We start from the raw sequence: 19,599 nt of genomic DNA, 5'->3' as shown, positions 1-19,599 counted from the left end.
TTGCTATTTATCTCCTATCAAATCAATTTTATGCTTGAACCAAAACCTTCCATACCACTTAACACCTCATCTAATATCCCATCTTTCCCTCCAGGGAAACTATAGCCTCCCCTCATCACGAATATCCAAAAATCCCCAACACATTAACTCCCCCCCCTGCCCCCGCGCGGCCTCCGGGCCATCATTCAATACCCAATTATACCCCCTCACACAGTACTCCATCTACAAATCTAAAAACTAATCTAGCAGCTTAAGAAATCAACCACCATTCTATCTCCCAGCTAATATAAGTTCTTACATACCTAGATACCTAATAATCACACATAGTTCTTCCAATTCAAATCACAATCTTTCTAAATAAATTCGTTGCATATCTTATTTTATATAAACAGGTTTGATCCCAGTAATTTATTCAGCTCCTACTTACTATACAGCGGGGGAGAGAGAGAAAAAGAGAGGTTATCCACCGTATAAACTCAAACGATGTTTTGTTCTCGATATGTCATGTTTCAAGTTTAGAATCATAAATTATAATCTTACAATTGAACGACAAGATTAAAGATATACTTATAAAATTCATAGAAGTAAATAGTAAAATTATTCAAATATATCAATTTATAAACCCGTAACATAACTACTAATTATCTAAACACAAGATTACATTATACAAAATACCCCCAAATACCAAATTTTTTATCAATTTATATACCCCGTGATTGATATGATCTATACCTCACAAAATATCCCATCTATTCCTAATACCCCGCGCAAAATGTCGAAATTATCAAATACATCGTTCTCCCATGAAAAGTTATGACAGATGGGAAGTCACGTCGTTATACACAACCCATGGCACCATTCCCATCGTCGAACTCTGCTCAAAAAAAAAAAAAAAAAAAAAAAAAGTCACCCTCCATCATCAATACCCCCTCCCCCCTTCCATTATCAACATCCCTCATGCAACTAATCACGTCCCACGAAATCCACTTCCTCGACCTCATCCAACCACTTCTCAATCTCCTCCTCTTTCTCCTCCCTACTGCAATGAAAATTACAATCATTTTCAATAACATGCGCAAGAAGATCATCGACCTTCCAAGGAGTAGGAAGGAGTTTCGGTTCCGACCTATAAAGATATTCGCACATTTGGTCGATATCCTCCTCTTGTTGGGGGTGTCTCCACATTCTCCACATAGAGAACATTGGCCCGCAAAGGAATTCATGAGGTGTGATATTCAATATAGGGAAAAGTTCTGAGAAACGAGGAGTTGATCGGATGATGGTGCAGGAGGGACCAGGAACGATGGTGTGGGCGGGAGCGGTGACGAGGGTGCGGGCGGGAGCGGTGCGTGTTTGGTTACCGCGGAGACGACAGGCTTTTTGGTCACTCTCGATAGGATCGAAAAGTGTTGGTTCGCGAGGAGTGGATGGGTGGGAGGTACCGCGCATTTGGTTGTAGGATGGACGGAGAGATCTCGACGTTCGGAAGGCTCGATTTTGTTGCGTTCTAACGCGTACATGGCAAAGTTTGGAAAGTTTTTTGCGAGACATGTTGAAAGTAAAGTTGCTGTATTTTATTGAATCGGATTCGGGAGTGTTAATGTTTGTGGTTGTATGGATGAGAAGGAGGAAACAGATTTTGGCATCAAATGTAAATGAAAAAAAAAAAGTGCGAATTCTTATTCTGACTATAAGTATGACTAGTTAAGGCTTTTCAAATCCACTTAGCGTAACTCAAAACATGCTGGATTATATCAAACTGAGTAGCTAGTCTCCATCATCCTATCATGACTCTCGAACTTGGATGAATTAAGTATAGGACTTGTTGTCGAAGGTATGCCGACACGTATCGTGTGTGATTCGCCTTTTATAGTGTTCATGTAGTCCATCCAGCAAGGTAAATTTGATCACGGGATATGGAGAATTCGAGGCTAATGAGATTTTTCTTTTCGGGCTCTGGTATTCTGAGCTAATTCTGTGCCGATTGTACATTCTGATTTCTCAATCTTAGTGGCTTGCAAAACATTAATGCAGAAAAATCCCCCCGCCGAAAGATGAATTTTCTTCGATTGTACGATTTGTACGACTTAACCATTGATTAGAAGCCGATCATCTCTATATATTTTCGAATTGACCAATAAGAAATTGTTCGATTTGAGAAATGGTCGGCTAGACAACGACGATTTCTGGGAACACTTTATTTCAAAACACATAGCAGCGCTCACTTACAAACATTACCCAGTATGGGCTTGGATACACACTTTGGTCAGCATGACTACTTGGACCAAATTTCACAATCTCTTATTGCTAATTCCTGAGAACAGTTGTTGTGGCATCGATTAAGGTTTACCATTTAGGCTAGATAATACAGGCTACTACTCAGCATTGAACACTACTTCATGGCGGACTTCCTGCCGCCTATCATTTTCAACGACCGAGTCTCCGCCATATATACTTTTCATAGAAAACAGAAGACCGACAGGGTGTGTTCTGTTAAGAATGTTTTTACTCTAGGATAGAACGTAGAGTAATTTCTGTTTTCTTCCACAGTGATCACATAGCTTTATAGAGCGCATTTGTGATACGAAAAACTCATAACTGAAGAAATCTTTGAAGCAAAACCACATATCTCAGTTTCTAAAGGTGGTGCTCATAAGAGAGATTTTTCACGTGAGCGCTGATAAAATGGATCTAAGTTTTGAACCGCCATAATGATAGAGAGGGCCAAACAAGACTAGTAGCTGCACTAGTTCCTTACTAAGTTGCTGTGGAGATATTTGCTTCCGAGCACTTTTGATTTTGTGTAGAGCTCGAAGTATGCAAATATTCCTCTGATTCCTAAACCACCCCGAGGCTATTGGCATGCGTTGTTAGGCCTAATATGGCAAGTACGATGATTGTGGGCCTACTATATAATCATGATCCGTAGCATCAATAATAAGATAACCCTCTTCACACCTATAAGAACAATGTCTTCAGCGTAAAATAATCTGTTGTGCTAAAGACTTTTGTCAAGCATAGACCGCCACCACACTCATGGTAAGCGATGTTCTGCCATAGTCTAACTCCATGGTGCATAAAAGGACAATCTTCGTCTTGAGGTAGGTAAGACTACCAACATCAAGAACGCTTCTCCTCTCTTCGCAGAAGCAAATTCCCAGAACGAGACAACCACCAGCATGACCTTTGACGCTATTAAAGAAAGCATGGTGGAGAAGCTTTCAATTCCTGTCTTCCCACATCAAAGCAGTCAACAATAAGCGATTCTGACAACTCAGTAAATTCAGCTTGGAAAGAGACTTGCTGACGCTCTATCATGGCTTATCTTGTTGATATATAATGTATAAAAATGAATAACTGTTCAAATGGGAAGCCCCATCGACCGTCATGTTGGGGTGAGTTGTTGGTGTAAGCGTTGGCTCGAGCAGGTAGGATAGTTCCAACCCAGCAACGGAGTCAACATATATTAAAGTGCATAAAGTTAAACTTTCTTTGGCCAGAGGATATTCATTTTCTATGCCAATCCATTTTGGAATAACATACGGTGAGATTGTTACATCGTCGGCAATTGAGTTGGTGTCTCTTCGAGACGGTGATATTCAACGAGGGTTGAATGGTAGCTTTCATTCTCAACTTCAGCCATGAAATTTTCAGAGGGATGGCCTTTAACCATGAGCACCTAGACATAGATCATTCAAATAATAACATAGGAGCAGCCTGTATTCATTCAAGACGAGGCTGATGTTGAGTGATTGTGGTGTTGTTGTTTCTATGGTGGTCTGAGCTCGACTCAAGAAGCCTCGGCATTACCCGCAACAAAACAACTTCATGAGACCTCACGTCACTCCTTCCTATTCCAAACTTCAATCAAAACGTCCACCATAAATTATTGACATGTTGCTAATTGGTCTCACCGGCTCGATAGCGACCGGAAAATCCACTGTTTCATCAATCCTTTCACAACCTCCTTACTCCCTTCCAGTTATCGATGCTGATTTACTTGCGCGCAAAGTTGTAGAACCAGGCACACCAGGTTATCAAAAGATTGTTGCGCATTTTTCATCAACTACTCCGGATCTTCTTCTGCCTCCTTCTCCCGATCATGACAATACAAAAGGCGCTCCGTTGAATAGACCCGCACTGGGTAGGAGAGTGTTCGGGGATACTGAGGAAAGGAAAAGAGATAGGGCAGTGCTGAATGGGATTGTGCATCCCGCAGTTAGGAGAGAGATGTATAAAGAACTGCTTGGATGCTATTTGAGGGGTTGTTGGGCTGTCGTTCTTGATGTGCCATTATTATTTGAAAGTGGAATCGATATGATTTGTGGCACAGTCCTTGTTGTGGCGGTAAGGGATCCAAAGATACAAATGCAGAGGTTAAGGGACAGAGATGCACATTTAACAGAGGAAGATGCCGAGAACAGGGTGAAGAGTCAAGGGGACGTGAGAGAAAAAGCAAGAAGATGTCAAGCCAGGGGAGAGTCGCGTGGATTGGTGGTCTGGAACGATGAGGGAAAGGATGAACTGAAGATAGAGCTACAAAAGGTCATGGAAACTATTCAAGGCAAAAGCCCTAGATGGTGGGCCTGGTTATTACTATTGTGTCCACCACTAGCTGGGCTTGCGGGCATATGGAATTATTGGAGAAATACTGTCATCAATAAGGAGTGGAGAAGAGATGAGCTACAAGCCAAGGCTAAATTATGAGGCGTCAGCCAGAAAAAAAAAGGAACGGACACAGTTCCAAAGGATAGCGACCATTATGGAGTTCCGAAGAAAGATTTCCAAGACAAGCCTGTCAGATCCAACGTACTGACATTGCAGAATATCGTTTCTTGCACCTACTGGGAATATTTTTACACACCTGTGGAGGCCGAAGATAATAGGCAAGGCCCTATTCCTTCCCGTGACTGCGGTCAAGATGTGGTGTCAAGATTAAGGGGTCTCCTGTTCGGCCGACAGTTTTCGTTCCTTTATAAAGTTGCAGTAACCCATAGGATATCCTTCAGGCCATATTGAAACACTCCGTGTTGATATTCATCATAGTACAGAATCTAGATCTACCACTTTCTAATGATAGGAGAATTTCTTGGTTGAGTTTCAGATCGGATCAACTTTACTTGATTATTTAATAAGGGGTAGCGATTTTTGAAATCATAGACACAAGAGCACAAGAGCACAGATTGAAAGCTCTCATAGATTGAGGTTATGGTTGTATTCTATATCCACAGCCGACCACCTCAAATTCAAGGTCATGTGAATTCTTGACCTAAATTCAACCATTACCCCGACTTTATGTATCCGTTCCAATGCACTAAGTGCGGTCAAAAATTCACATGTTAAACATTTGTGAATAGTTTGGAATGATTATTTATTTTGGTTCATGGATCATCTTTTACTACGGTGGCATTTGGAGTTGGGAGGGGGTGCTAGGAGTTCAGATGGGAAGGTGCGCTAAGAGAACCCAACATACCCAAAATGGAAGAGACATGAGGATTTTGAACATCCACCTCAGATAATGGATTTTCTTTACCTTAGATTTCCAGGTGGGAAAGACACCTTTCTTCAAAGTCAACATTCAACACTCTTTAATTTTTAATAATGTTATTTTTATGTTTCCTACATTCCTTGTCGCAGCCATTATACTCCTCAGTGTCAATGGACGACGCAAACTAGAAGGATTCACCCTCAATCTTGATTTCACAAAATCACAAAACTCCTTTATCAAAGTATCCAGGCCTTTCACAGTAACTTTTACGGATATATTCTGCTCGCCTTACTTCCTACGGTGCTGAGCAGTTCCTATATCGAATTCTCAGCGTTCCCAACGAAGTTTCTGAGCGCCGAACTCCATTGACGCGTTTTCGCCTTCGTGTCATGATTTACCTATCCTTCCATGCGCGATATAATACTTGATGCTACAGCGCTTTTCTTCAACTAGACTGGGCTATTCTTTACTTGTACTCAAATCGCGTAGTAGCATATCCAGCGTAAGGTCCTTGTTCATAGAAGTGCGAATGCACCTTTTGTTCCCAGGACTAAAATAAGATAGCATTTGAATCCTTCGATATCATTACTCCCAAGTGACCTCTCGCGAGTGCAAGCATCTGCGACTGTTTTCTGATGAAGGGCAGATACACTATTTAGGTACACGAAGCTCGATCCCATGTGGTTGGCGGGCTTCCAATAATGCCGCAACGCCCAGCAAGTGTGATTGAATGGGTCGCTGGCCCGGCTCCAACGAAGGCTGCATATCGATCTATTGCCACAGCCAAGTCCAATATTATCACAGTGAGCCAACCACGCATTCGTCGGCGTCTCGCAATCGAAGTGGAGGTTTCTGATTTTGACACCTCTTCCGCAGTTTCTTCTGAAGAGGGGCCTCCTTCAAAACTAACAACCAAAGAAATTGAGAAGCCGGAAGTCAAGGAACCAGAACCAGAACCACAACCCAAGACACCTCAACCTGCAAAGGAGGTTGATAAGAAAGTAAAATTTCAAGAGCCAACACCAAAACTTAAGTCGGCATTGAAGAAGAATACTCCAAAGGCATCAGCAGGGCCCCGACCATGCGAATGCCCGCAATGCAGAGCGCGGGAGAAAATGAAAGATAAAAGCAGCACGGAAGATTCAAGCGATTCCAATGATGAGACGGAAGTTGAAATTGAACCTATAAATAAACAACTGAAGAAAAGGCAGCAACCCAGCAATAAAAACAGCATCCCACAGCCACGAAATCAAAAGGTCAAACAAAATCAGAATTTTGAAGGGAACCAAAATCAGCGGGATATGAATGCGAAACAACGTGACAATTATCAAAAATCCAGAAACAATACCCGCCAAAACAATCAAGATAGCTCAGACGAGTCAGATCAATTTGAGAGGCAATCCGATCATCAAAATCAAAGCTTATTGAGATACTTAGGTCGAAGAATGGAGAGACGTATTCTTCAAGACATGAGAGCTGAAGTTATACTGCGGGAGGATGTGATCGAAAATCCTTCTGATCCACGTCCAAACGCATTTCTTGATACGAAAAGTGGTGTCCTGCGCGTTTACCATGGTCGGGTATATGGCAATCCTTTTGCGACACTGCTCACGCCAGCTCAAGTGCCAATTGGTACTTGTGCTCCAGATTCAGCACACTTTGGTGGCTCACCTCGAATTTTTAACCCGTCGAGGCCGGTATCTTATGATCAGCAGCAATCTCAACCAAAACTACCCCGCGATTTCTCTAGCAATACTGTCAGACACACTCCCAATCAGAATGTCTCTGGGCAGCGCAACTTCTCCAGTATTAATTCCAACCAGAATCCTTCCAACAATCGGCGCCAGCAGCAAGGCAATAGCAACAATAATAACATTCCGCAGAATACAGATATGCCGGGTAGCTGGGTTGAGGATGCAAATAACAAAGAATATTCCGGCTCTGGTTGGAATAATAACGACGAGACGAATAACAATCAGGGTTCAGGTGGTTGGGGCGGTAATGATCAAAACAATAATCAAGACTCGAACGATTGGGGCAACACTGGTCAGAACAGTAATCAGAGGGTTGCGTCTGTAGGCAGTAACAAAACACAGACTTCCAACAAGCAAAAGAATAATAAGAAAGGTGGAAAGGGTCAAGGCAACCAGAATAACCAGTCCAACAACAATTCAGGTGATGGATGGGGTGCAGATAACAATGATCAGTCTGGCAACTCAAACAGCTGGGGTGCGAACAATGAAACAAGTGGGAATTTGGGGTGGGGGAATGATACCAAGGAAGAGGATGCAAATGCCACGCCGAACAATGACTCTTGGGGAAATGATAATGGCCAGTCAAATGACAATTCGGACAACCAGAATTGGGGCTGGGGTAATGACAATAATCAGGAGTCAAATGATAACTCGAATAACCAGAATTCGGGTTGGGGCAATGATAACAACCAGAACTCGAACAATAACTCGAACAACCAAGACTCGAGCTGGGGCAACAACAATAAACAGAACCAAAATGACAAATCAAGCAATCAGAACGCAGGTTGGGGAGGAAATAACCAAGACTCCAACGATACCTCAAACAACCAGAACCCAAGTTGGGGCAATGACAATAACCAGAATTCAGGCTGGGGTGGAGATAACCAGGGCACTAATGATGGCGCAAACAATCAATCTTCCGGCCGGGGTAACAACGACAATAATGACCAATCAAACTCCAATGCTCAATACAACGATGACAATTCCGGTGGTTGGGGAGGAGATTCGGGCGGTAGGAATAATACTACTCCGGGAGGTTGGGGAGATTCGAATGAGCAACAAAATAACAGCAACGCAGGGGGCTGGGCAAACTCGAATCAGAAACAGAACAAAGGTAATTCTGGAGGTTGTGCAGGCTCGGGTAATCAACAAAACAATGGAAAATCCGGCTTTCGTGCAGGTTCTGGGAATCAAAACAGCAAATCCAACAATAACCCTAAGAAGCCACAAAATAACAAGCCAAAGAATAATCAAAGGCCTAAGGGCTACGATGATCCAGAATGGACTGCCTACAAAAATGACCAAGAAGATGATGAAGGTAACCAACAAGATGATAATGAAGGATGGGGGAAGAAATCTAGTACAAATTACAACGTAGTTCAAAGTGCCAAGGGTAAGGGATGGAACAACAAGAAAAACAACCAGATCAACGGTGGCCGAAAAGAGAACTCCAGCAACCGAGGAAGTCAATGGGGCGGGGATGGACATAATTCTGGCGAGGGAGGAGACCAAGATGACGATGGAGAAGAAGGCAATCCCCAGTTCCGTGATCATACACCCACAAGCAGTGAGATTTTGAGAAACTGGGACAATATTGACCAGGGCGGATATTCAAACTTTTCCAACATTGGTGATTATGATGGTGGTCGCAAATCCCGCCATACGAGAACTCCTACTGCTATTTCTCTTGCTGGGAGTTGGGCCTCACCTGAACCTAGCGAGAATGGCGGTAACGGTGGCTATACTGGTAGAATTCGCAAGGCTAGTAAGGCCAGTAAAGGTGGAAAGAATGTTAAGGCTAACAAATCTGGAAATACTGGTTATGATAACAGCTCTGGCAGCAGTGGATGGAACAACACTGGCCCAAATGGTGGCTGGTAAAGGGGCTCACAATTTCAGTATTGCGGAACTCTGGATGCGAAGGATGTTACGTTTGTATTGTACGATTACGGTAAAGAGATGACGGGGAAAACTTTTGTCCCGATAAAATTGCGAAATTATGTACTTTGTGGGATATTTGAACAGTTTGAGGCTCTAAATTATGACAGGACACTTTGCACATTTGTACATATATCATATGTTTGCTTTATAGGTTGCAATGATGGGATGAAGAGATCTTTACTTTGAGATGCTGTGGGGTTTAATAGATAGTCATAATAACATTAGATAGGAAGTAGCAAAACGATAATAGCTTTCATGATATGACTTTACGAAATATTTCTTTAAATATACTCAACCACTGACCATAAATAATTGAGTTGCTCCCGGTGACCTCACTTGACCTGCAGCGAGCACCCCACAAGGCTGGAGCTTGGGCCTCGGATTCAGGACCAGAGAAGTCGAAGCTCCTGCAAGGCTGACACTGTCCATTCAACATCAACATTTCACATACCCCTCCAGAACCTCCAACCCCTCATTTCCAAAAACAGACAAACTAACAAAAACCATCCACACCAATACCAAAAGCAAATTCTACACAAACAATCTCATACCTGAACAACAAAACCAAAAATGACAACAACCACATCTCCTCTTACAAATCTTCCGGCGAACTCGGATGTCTATCCCTCACCGTTTCCCGCTCGCTCGAAAACTGCTTCTGCTATGATTAGTGGTGTGCCTACGGATGTTTCCTGCATGTATTTTGCGGATAGGATTTTAGTTACTATTTCTCAGGGAGGAAGGTTGGGTCAATGGGTTTGTTATTCTTCACTTTTGTTCATGGGTTATTTATCAGTTTTATGATTTCCTTATATCAATCCTTATACTGTCTACTCACTCTCCTCACTAACCCACCCACTCACCAATATAGATACAAATCCCTCTCACCAGCGCCTCTCCCACCAGCTTCGACACGGCAATTCCCCTCCCATCTTCCACATCTACCTCGATATCCAATGGCGCAAATATGATTCTGCCTCTTGAACATTTAACTCCTCGTACGTTATTAGGTGCGGCTGGGGAAAAGAGAGAGAGGATTGCTCATTTGTATGCGAGTCAGATTGGGAGTATGATTTTGGGGAGGGATCCGGAGGAGAGGAGGACGGTTTTGTTGGGGCTGGGGTTGGAGGAGGAGAAGGGAAAGGAGAGTGTGGGTGCGGTGGATGGGGAAGGAGAAGATGGGGAGAGGAAGGGGAGAGAAGGGGAGAGAATGGAATATTTTGATTTGTTGGAGTTGGTGGGTGGGGTTTTGTGAGGAGGGGTAATGCAGTGGGCAAGGGAGGAGTATTCTTCTTCCGAGGGGATTCTCGATAAAGATGCGTGGGGAGAAAGAGGGGTACAGTGGCATAATTGGTGGTTGTATGAGGCGTATTTGCAAGGTGCAGTAATGTAACCAGCAGAAAGAGCCAACCCAATATCGCCACATCGACCAAATGGCTCCAGATACGCAGCGCATGTTTTCAACCACTTGAATAAATTCCTTCGCAAGAGTCCATGGAGGGTGTCCACTCGCGCGAGTACCCCCTACGTTTCAATTACCAGTTAAGTTTCTTCCTAAGCGATTATCTACCTCTCGATCGATACAAGCAAACATGTCTCCAGTTGATGTTGGAGGATGCACCAAATCCTGGGGGTACCTCAAAATGTTAAAAGTTAGGCTAGTGGAGTCATCTCTGCAACTTTTAGAAGGGCCATGCCAATAATGTTGAGTTAGGGGTTTTGCATACATGATATCTGGAATTGCTATGCAAAAATTATACGGATGTTGACGGAAGGCGTATTATCTAGGACGTGACGATATCCATGATCCCTTTAACAGACATGTAGCAGGGCACAGCTGGAGTTCGAAAAGGACATAGGGACTAAATGCTAACTATTCAATGAGTAAATACGCTATCTGCCTATTCTAAAAATGCCAATGAGTATATATTAATTTAGATATAGCAGTGTTTTCTGCCAGCTTTAGGTGATTTCCAAAACTCCTTTCCAAAATTTTATAGAAACAATAACGAAATATTGTTTCTGAGGATTTAATCCAGAAGTGTCCACGCCATCATAAGACCTTAGATACCTATACAAGCCTAAGCCTTCACAACAACAGCACTAGGTGCCTGCGCCCGTGCAGCCTTCTCTTTAAACTCATCATTCTCCAATTTGAAGCGGAGTTGGCACCCTGTAGTTTTGTTAGTTGGGAGATTCTCTTGATGAATGAATGAATGAATGGATGGAATTGTGTAACTGGAGAGAAAAACTTAAGTCTTACAATCGCCACAAGATATTGGTTCATATTTGGGTGGATTATTTTCATCGGTGCATGTAGATATTACGCCTTCTACACAGTTGAAATTAAGTCCTGTGTGATGTATGTGGATTAGTATTGTGATGTATGTGGATTAGTATTGTTATCGGTATTTTAGTCTATGATATGATATGATAGATACATAGATACATAGATATTCAAGAAGGAAGAATGAATGGGAAACAAAAACTTACCAAAAAAGAATGGCATGGATATTCGCTCCACGGAAGCCCGGTTATAAACTCGGTGCACAGTACTCTTATACATATCATTACAAAGTCTCATCATGAAATCTCCAATATTCACTACGATGGTTCCCTCGATGGGTACAGCCATAATCCATTGTCCTTCTTTATTTAATACCTGTAATCCTCCTATCATATCCTGCCATAATAATGTAAAAAGTTGTAGATCGGTATGACTACCTAATCCTACACTATTATTTGATTTCTCCTCTTCGGTGCTGGGGGGATAGTAATTGTAGAGACCATCGGCGCCGGGATACGTCACTCGACTATCGAAGTAATCTTCAGGGAGTGAGAGACTTAGTGCGAAGACTCGCACGAGTTTGCGCGCGAGAGTGAGACAGGATTTCCAGTAGGCGAGTGTGTCGGTTTTGAAATTGGGGAGGTGCGATGTTCCTTCCCAGACGAAGGATTCACCTCGTATAAAGGGTTTTACTTCAGAGGGGATGGAGGAAAGAGTTTGTGGGTGATCGGGGTCGTTTTCGGGTTCGTAGCGCCAGGCGATCTGAAGGTTGTTAGTGAGGAGGGAGGGGAAGGGATATGAGGGTTTGGGGACGCACGGATTCTTTGACGTCTACACTTTCTCCGGGGCTGATGTTGGAACTTTTTAATCCCATGTAGCCGTTGAAATAGCGGGAATGCCTTTTATCTATTTTGGCTTTTTCTTCATATGGTTGTTTGAAGAAACTAGGACCATGGATTAGTGGTGGTATTCATTTCTATTCATCCACCCAGCTCTCTTTCTCCCGTCCGCGTATCTCGAACAGAAACCCTGGACCCTTAAAGATCCCCCATAAAAGCCTCCCTATACCTTCCATCTCGCTTCTGTGCCCCTCTCATTCACCCCCCAAAAGCACAAACTCACCTCAAGGCTTGTTCCTTCGCCCTCGCAATAACCTCCTCCTCAATCCCATGATTCTTCACATAAAAAAATCCCGTCCCTACAGCCGCAGCTCGTACTTCTGCTGCTAACGCTTGTCGATCACTCAGATTAGGAGAATCTATATTCGAGAGGTCGATTATAGGGATTTCAGTATCGGTACAGGGACGAGGTGGTGTGTTGAGTACATCGCGATAGACGGGACCATAGGCGGTTCGGAGCTCGAGTTTGGTTGTTGTGGGGGTGGGGCTAGGAGTGGACATTATGAAGCAAGATGATTTTTGTAGGTAGGGTGGAGAGAAGGAATATAGGAGTGTTCAAAATGCTTGGGTTTTGAAGGCGAAAGAAATGGTGAAGTAGATTAGAAGTAGTTGTAGCTGTAGCTACCTAGTAAATGGTGGCTGATTATACCCCGCCAAGTGGTCATATACAACAGTGAATCGGCGGGTCCCGATCAAGGGATTATTCGATTTAAATGATGAATTTATGTTCTATGTATATCCAATAATAGATCTAATATTAATAAGAGATCTAGGCATTCGTTGAAAAATTATATCCTCATATTATATTATTAGCCAAGTGATATCCAAGATATTATTGATAAGGAAGAATTAAATATCCCACTATCTTTTGATTTCTTATCGCTCATGTTCAGCTTATCGTGTTCATCGTAATTCTCAAGCCAAACCAAGACCTCTCGTCGCACAGACCTTAAAACGACTCTACAAGGATCCCTTACTTGTGGAGTGCAATGATCCCTGCAACAGTCCAGATCACAGCTTCAATAAAATTCATCACGTGCGTCGACTGATCCAATACATCCTCCGTAAACACAACATCAAACGTTTCAAATGTATCTATCCATCCGTATCACAACATCCCTTCATTTCAATTCAACGGCTACTCGCATACATAGATCTCACATAGTACCAGAATGTCAAAACCTCGTTTTCTCGTGCATGATTCCTGGCATGACAAGTTCTTGATAAGTCTGATGACAAGTTTGACATTGGCGTACACAAGCGTGTATTTTAATTGTCGGAATGCTTGATTGAGTTCTTGGTTGCACGAGTCTTGTATGGAGTGTAGAGATAAGGATGTTCTCTTGGTTACATTTAATCTGAGAGAGCGGAAAACTGCGCAATTTTCATGCTGCTTATTGCTCCGGATTTCTGCGCCTTGCTGCGAGTCACTGCTTTGGGGAGAATATTTGGTTACAGTGCATATCTATATCTTTTCCTTATCATTTCGTGCAGGTACCTTTTGGGACCAAAAAGATGGGAATAGACTTTAGCGTGGGGTTGGATGGGTAGTGCATTTTTCTATCTACTAGATGCGATCTAGAGAAATCTATATTACTTACAAATGACATATCTCTCCGTTCACCGTTCCTACCCGATAGACTCTTTATTCCTTGTTTTCCCCCGTTTCTTCTACATCAGCATCAATAACAACATCCGTCTTGCTTTTTTATCAATCAACCGCATTCGTTGCGTACTCATTCAAAATGATCGGTCATCTATTCGGTCTCCTACGCCAAAAGCTGCGAAATCCGCATTTTGAAGCAAGAGACACAGCAAATTTTCATGGGAAAGATAATTGGTTAGATAATGATGATATTAGACCTTTGAAATTGGCGGATCGTACTTGGAATGTCTGGACTTATCTTACATTTTGGTTTTCTGCAAGTATGTTGGACATATTATCATGAGCTTAAATATGGATTTGTTGATGGTACTAACGTGAATTAAATAGCTTCAACGGTTTCGACATGGTATGCTGCATCAAGTGCTCAGGCTTTGGGATTGAGTATGTGGGAATCGCTTTTGTGTGCTTTTGGTGGTCAATGTTTGATTGCTATTGTCATTGTATTCAATGGTAGATCAGGAGCTGTATATCATATGTGAGTTTAATTTCCATCTTATGCAAATTGGATGACCGTCTCGATTAAGTAATTGTTGTATCCAAAAAGCTTCAGTGTCATTTTCCTATTCGGAGTAATATCTCCAGTTGTCTCCTTGATCATCATTATACTATAAATTTCCATTGCTCCTCATCTGCTGACAATAAACGAAACACTCAGTGGTTATCCTATTCTCAACAGAGCCGCATTTGGTGTTTTTGGAGCATGGTGGCCTACCTTTAATCGTGCTGTGATGGCCATTGTTTGGAATGGTGTCAATATGGTTCAAGGAGGTGAATGTATCTATGTCATGCTTCACACTTTGAGTCCGCGTGTTGCCAATTTTAAAAATGTCATGGGGGAAGGATCTGCTCTTGATTCTGGTGGTATGCTTGGACTTGGAATCTTTTGGATTCTTACCTGTTGCTTCCTTATTATTCCTGTGCCAAAGGTTAGTACAATTCAGCTATTTGTTAAAATGGTAATACTAACGCGAAACAGATGAAAGGTCTTGTATATGCAAAACTTATCGTCTTTATCATTTCCGCCGTTGCTATGTGTGCCTGGACTTTGACCATGGCTGGTGGTATTGGACCAGTTGCTCGTCAACCAGGGACAGTTAAAGGCACAGAACGAACATGGCTTATCGTTCGATTTATACTCCTAGGTGCTGCTAATTGTGCAACATTTGCTTCCAACGCGGCGGATTTCCAACGTTATGCTCGCAAACCTAATGATGTTATTTGGGGAAACTTGGTTGGATTTCCTATATCTAATGTTCGTGTCTTTCCGCAAACACATATTATACCTCATACTGACACACTCACTAGTTAATCGTAGCAATCATCGGTAATCTAGTTGGTTCCTCAAGTCAAGTCCTCTTTGGCGAAGTCATCTGGTCCCCACTTACATATCTCGATCGAATTCTTGAACGTACATACAATGCACCTACTCGAGCTGGATGTTTTTTCATAGCTGCTTGCTTCGCTTATTCAGCAATTTTCTCTTCAATTTTTGAAAACTCAATTCCAGCAGGAAATGATATTGCCGCTCTTTGTAAGTCAATGTCATGCTCATCATGGTGCAAAGTCTACATATAATCATCCGTTGCTAACACAACAACTTCAGTCCCAAAATACATATCCATCCGCACAGGTTTCTTCATCTGTGCCGTCATTTCCATAGTAATCCAACCATGGTACCTCCTCAAATCCGCCGTCATCTTCATTTCCTTCCTCGCCTCCTACCAAATCTTCCTCTCAGCCATCACCGGTGTCCTCCTCTGTCATTACTTTATCATCGCCCGCGGTTTCCTCAGCATCCCAGACCTCTACACCTCGGATAAAAATGCTGCATATCACTATACCGGTGGTTGGAACTGGCGTGCCTATGCCGCATATGTCATCGGCATAATTCCAAATTTCTACGGCTTTTTAAATAATATGGGTGTTAAAGCTCCCCTAGGCGTCACAAGAGCTTATTATTTCGCATATCCTATTGGGCTTTTTGTGAGTTTTTTGGTTTATTGGGGTCTTTGTTATAAATGGCCGGTACGGATTCAATATCCCTTAGGTGAGTGGATGGAGGTTAAGGATTATGTGAGGGAGGAGGAGAGGGGGGATGGAGAGGGAAGTGGAAGTGGATGGGGTAGTATGGTTAGTAGGGAGGAGAGAGTAATAGGTGGAGTTGGGGGAGAGAAAGATGGAGCTTCTTTGAATGAGGAGAAAAATGAGTCGGATGTGGCGGCGAGGGAAAATCTAGAGGGCAGAGTGAGATATCGTCGACAGGAGATGTCTGGTGGAGAGAAGTAGGGAAGGGGGGATGTTGAGTATATATCTATGGCACGTTTATTTATGTATACAGCCTGGATAGCTTATATAGTTTCTTGTTAATATTAGAATTGATTTTGTTTATACTTAATATAATGAGTAGTATCTTATTGATAAATCAATAAGATAATAGAATCTTATATACATCATAGATATAAATATATATCTGTTACGAGGTTTGCTGTCTAGATCATGTGGAAGTGCTCTAGGCTCTTGAGGTAGTTTATAACTAGGTGTCAAGCAGGGACTTAAGTAATGATAATGCAATTCGTAACCAATAGTAGAGTATACTAAATGATTGATCTTGAGCACGAAGCTCTACAGTGAGGAAATCCATCTTGATTATATAGACCTTTATGCTTCATGGCTCGAAGGGAGCGAGGGGATCGAGCTTCGATCCTTTCGCTCTCCTCGATCGAAGGGCTCGAGAGGCCAAGCCTTCGAGCTCTTCGAGTCCTCGCATCACGTGTTATTACTAATCCCGTGACCTAATTGTTACCTGTCGTAACAATATCTAGTAAATAATTATAAGATTATATTATATCCAAAACAGTAGTGTATAAGATTTATCTTTTAAGAGTGTCGAGTCATGAATAAGTATCTTATAATATAAATATAAATAAATTTGTCAAGACTCAAAATTAAAACTTAAAGAATAAAAGTACACAAATAAATATAAATGTTACGACGAGTAACATATTTCCGTATCACATGACTAATCACAGGATCAGAGCTATCATGTGACCGGCTCTAATCAATCTAGTTAGAGCCACTAGAGCCAGAACACGAAGGTCTATATAACTAGGAGGGATTCCCTCACTGTAGAGCTTCGTGCTCAAGATCAATCATTTAGTATACTCTACTATTGGTTACGAATTGCATTATCATTACTTAAGTCCCTGCTTGACACCTAGTTATAAACTACCTCGAGAGCCTAGTGCACTTCCACATGATCTAGACAGCAAACCACATAACAATAAACTCAAATAAAAATCAACAAAACAACCCCAACATTTATACAAAATAAAACATCTCCCACTATAACAAAAACAGAGTATACTCAATACCTTGTAAACTCAAACCCCATCTCCTTATTGATTAATCAGCTGTGCAACTGCAACTGCAACTGCAACTGTAAACCTCGAGCCTCAAGCCTTACCAATTACTCCGCACTCCATACTCTGTAAACCAAGCCTAACAAACCCTAACATTAACCCCAACACCAAAATCAACACCAAAATCAACCCTACCACTAATCCATCCATCCACTCACTCACTCACTACTCACGCTTCAGCATACCATCCTACCCACACAATCATACAATCATACAATCATACAATCATGCAAACCCCCCCGACGCACAAAAGAAAGGCTATCTCATCCATGAAAAGAAACAAAAAAAAAAAACACCAACACAACATACCAACCACCACATCCTAGCTTCTCACCACAACACCGTACTAAAATGACCAGACAGGGTAACTGGACTGGGGCCTCACCCACTGCCACGTTTTGTAAGCATTTACGTTCAATCATCGTCACTGTGGTGGATTCGTGGATCAGTAACGTGCATTAATTAGAAGGATATGAAACTCCTTGTTGCATGTCTAGATTTTTAGTTTGGGCGGAAGGATACGTGGGGTCGTAGTTGTGGGTGCTTTGCTTTTGTTTTAGTAGGGGGTGAGTGATAAAAGGGAGAGAGATATGTGTATAGTGATATTATTTATTGTATTGTGATTATACGAGTTTCACTGGTTCTAGTAACCTATGTTCGGTACTGGTATATCCCCCGCAACGCCGTGAAAATATCGAATGTAAGTGATGTACTGTACAACGGGTTTGTATTTGAAACCTTTGTTCATCCTATGTAGGACTCACCCCACCATTCATCACCTTGCTCTTCCTTCTTTTTGGTTTACCTGAACCAGGAGTTCTAGGACTCTTCTCTCCCTTACTTCCTTTCTTTTGCATTCCCAGATCCGTCTTCAATGGTGTAGGAAGTGAAGGTTTACCACTTAAACCAAAGCCTGCTGCTTTTGATGTTGGTGGTACCATAAGCTTTTCTTTTTCCTTCCGACCTGTTGTACTGAAATGGAAATCACCTGGAGTTCCGGTGATAGGATTTTCGTCCATATATTCGTCACCATATTTGAGGGTGATATTGAGGGTTTCTTCTAAAAGATGATTTGCGAGGACATTGTTGGAGAAATTATTCGAAGAATTTTTGGTTTCAGTCGCGAGAGAATCAGGCATTGGTGTATTTTCTTTGGAAGTTTGAGAGAAAGCGGATGTAATGGCTTTTGTCCGTGGAGGAACCGGTGGCATATATGTATGACCCAGAGAGGGAGAGAAATTAGGTAGTTCGGACACTTTTGAAATAGCATTTGTGAGTGCGTTGAAGGTTGATAACTGTATTGCGATTAGAGAAGTTTAATATTAGGTTAAGAATTGTAAATACCATTCTACTACCTACTACATCAGCGGCAGTAGGAGCCATATAAATATTCTCTCCCACGACAAAATACGATGCGTGGATTGTAATTTCATCATCCTCTTGAGGTCTTTTTCTTCTTGTTTGTTTCCTAATCACCCATACTCCGGTACCACTACCTGGTGTCTTCTCTGCAGGCTCTTGCGAAACTATAAATTCCAGTCCAGACATAGATTTAAGTCGCCCCTCGAATGCTGCACGGGTTCCAAGTAGGTACATCAAGTTTGGATTCATCTGAGCTTGAATAGTAAGGATGGCATTTTTTGAGACACGATCAAAAAATGGGGATTGCGCAAAATAGTGCAGAACGGTATTTTCATGAAGACCAGTATTCTGCGCAAGCCATTGTGGATCTCTCCATTGTATCTCATCGAGGGGCGGATCTTGTGATGCCATGGTTAGGATGCGAGTGGATATGGAGGGACGATGTTGAATATACAGATGAAGCAATATAATCTAAAGCCTCGATGATTCACATTAACTCTGACTCTGTAGAATGAAAAGATCTGTCCTATGTGCTATATGCGAAGAGCATTCAAATAAGTTGTTTGTCAGAATCACACAAGAGGTATCAATGGTAGAATGAAGAGGACAAAAATGGCGGCAGATACCGAGAAGCTGGAGAAATCCTAGCGGCCGCTAGTGTGAATTCCATGACGTCGATCATCTGGCCTAGATGGTTGATCTTTACGAACGGACATCATTAAATATCAAAACAACTGAATCATTGTTTATGAATAATCCTGTGTACTTTGTTCGACTTTGATG

General features: G+C 42.2%; 9 protein-coding genes across 9 annotated transcripts; 6 read left to right on the top strand and 3 right to left on the bottom strand.

Moving 5' to 3' along the window:
* Window positions 1–963: 963 nt before the first annotated feature.
* Window positions 964–1,551, bottom strand: SS1G_08850 (predicted protein; the record flags this gene model as incomplete). The annotated part of the gene is made up of 1 exon (XM_001590036.1): window positions 964–1,551. One exon carries the CDS (start codon window positions 1,549–1,551, stop codon window positions 964–966), a length of 588 nt encoding a protein of 195 aa, XP_001590086.1.
* Window positions 1,552–3,036: 1,485 nt separating this feature from the next.
* Window positions 3,037–3,260, top strand: SS1G_08849 (predicted protein; the record flags this gene model as incomplete). Its single annotated transcript, XM_001590035.1, has 2 exons — window positions 3,037–3,039; window positions 3,084–3,260. 2 exons carry the CDS (start codon window positions 3,037–3,039, stop codon window positions 3,258–3,260), a joined length of 180 nt encoding a protein of 59 aa, XP_001590085.1.
* A 634-nt stretch (window positions 3,261–3,894) lies between these two features.
* On the top strand, window positions 3,895–4,707 carry SS1G_08848 (hypothetical protein; the record flags this gene model as incomplete). The annotated part of the gene is made up of 1 exon (XM_001590034.1): window positions 3,895–4,707. The coding sequence occupies one exon, from the start codon at window positions 3,895–3,897 to the stop codon at window positions 4,705–4,707; it is 813 nt and encodes a 270-aa protein (XP_001590084.1).
* A 1,482-nt stretch (window positions 4,708–6,189) lies between these two features.
* Window positions 6,190–9,123, top strand: SS1G_08847 (predicted protein; the record flags this gene model as incomplete). Its single annotated transcript, XM_001590033.1, has 1 exon — window positions 6,190–9,123. One exon carries the CDS (start codon window positions 6,190–6,192, stop codon window positions 9,121–9,123), a length of 2,934 nt encoding a protein of 977 aa, XP_001590083.1.
* Window positions 9,124–9,753: 630 nt separating this feature from the next.
* SS1G_08846 (hypothetical protein) lies at window positions 9,754–10,438 on the top strand (the record flags this gene model as incomplete). The annotated part of the gene is made up of 2 exons (XM_001590032.1): window positions 9,754–9,939; window positions 10,055–10,438. The coding sequence occupies 2 exons, from the start codon at window positions 9,754–9,756 to the stop codon at window positions 10,436–10,438; spliced, it is 570 nt and encodes a 189-aa protein (XP_001590082.1).
* A 239-nt stretch (window positions 10,439–10,677) lies between these two features.
* Window positions 10,678–10,833, top strand: SS1G_08845 (hypothetical protein; the record flags this gene model as incomplete). Its single annotated transcript, XM_001590031.1, has 1 exon — window positions 10,678–10,833. The coding sequence occupies one exon, from the start codon at window positions 10,678–10,680 to the stop codon at window positions 10,831–10,833; it is 156 nt and encodes a 51-aa protein (XP_001590081.1).
* A 431-nt stretch (window positions 10,834–11,264) lies between these two features.
* SS1G_08844 (hypothetical protein) lies at window positions 11,265–12,870 on the bottom strand (the record flags this gene model as incomplete). Its single annotated transcript, XM_001590030.1, has 5 exons — window positions 11,265–11,356; window positions 11,447–11,536; window positions 11,677–12,232; window positions 12,288–12,414; window positions 12,593–12,870. 5 exons carry the CDS (start codon window positions 12,868–12,870, stop codon window positions 11,265–11,267), a joined length of 1,143 nt encoding a protein of 380 aa, XP_001590080.1.
* A 1,244-nt stretch (window positions 12,871–14,114) lies between these two features.
* Window positions 14,115–16,321, top strand: SS1G_08843 (hypothetical protein; the record flags this gene model as incomplete). The annotated part of the gene is made up of 6 exons (XM_001590029.1): window positions 14,115–14,295; window positions 14,363–14,510; window positions 14,691–14,961; window positions 15,012–15,266; window positions 15,341–15,566; window positions 15,639–16,321. 6 exons carry the CDS (start codon window positions 14,115–14,117, stop codon window positions 16,319–16,321), a joined length of 1,764 nt encoding a protein of 587 aa, XP_001590079.1.
* Window positions 16,322–17,487: 1,166 nt separating this feature from the next.
* SS1G_08842 (hypothetical protein) lies at window positions 17,488–19,227 on the bottom strand (the record flags this gene model as incomplete). The annotated part of the gene is made up of 4 exons (XM_001590028.1): window positions 17,488–17,533; window positions 17,764–17,881; window positions 18,260–18,749; window positions 18,814–19,227. 4 exons carry the CDS (start codon window positions 19,225–19,227, stop codon window positions 17,488–17,490), a joined length of 1,068 nt encoding a protein of 355 aa, XP_001590078.1.
* Between the last annotated feature and the right edge of the window lie 372 nt (window positions 19,228–19,599).

The sequence above is a fragment of the Sclerotinia sclerotiorum genome, genomic scaffold (assembly GCF_000146945.2).
Source record: "Sclerotinia sclerotiorum 1980 UF-70 scaffold_12 genomic scaffold, whole genome shotgun sequence".
In the NCBI taxonomy this organism is placed as follows: Eukaryota; Fungi; Ascomycota; class Leotiomycetes; order Helotiales; family Sclerotiniaceae; genus Sclerotinia; species Sclerotinia sclerotiorum.
This window is presented reverse-complemented; position numbering and strand designations above follow the sequence as displayed.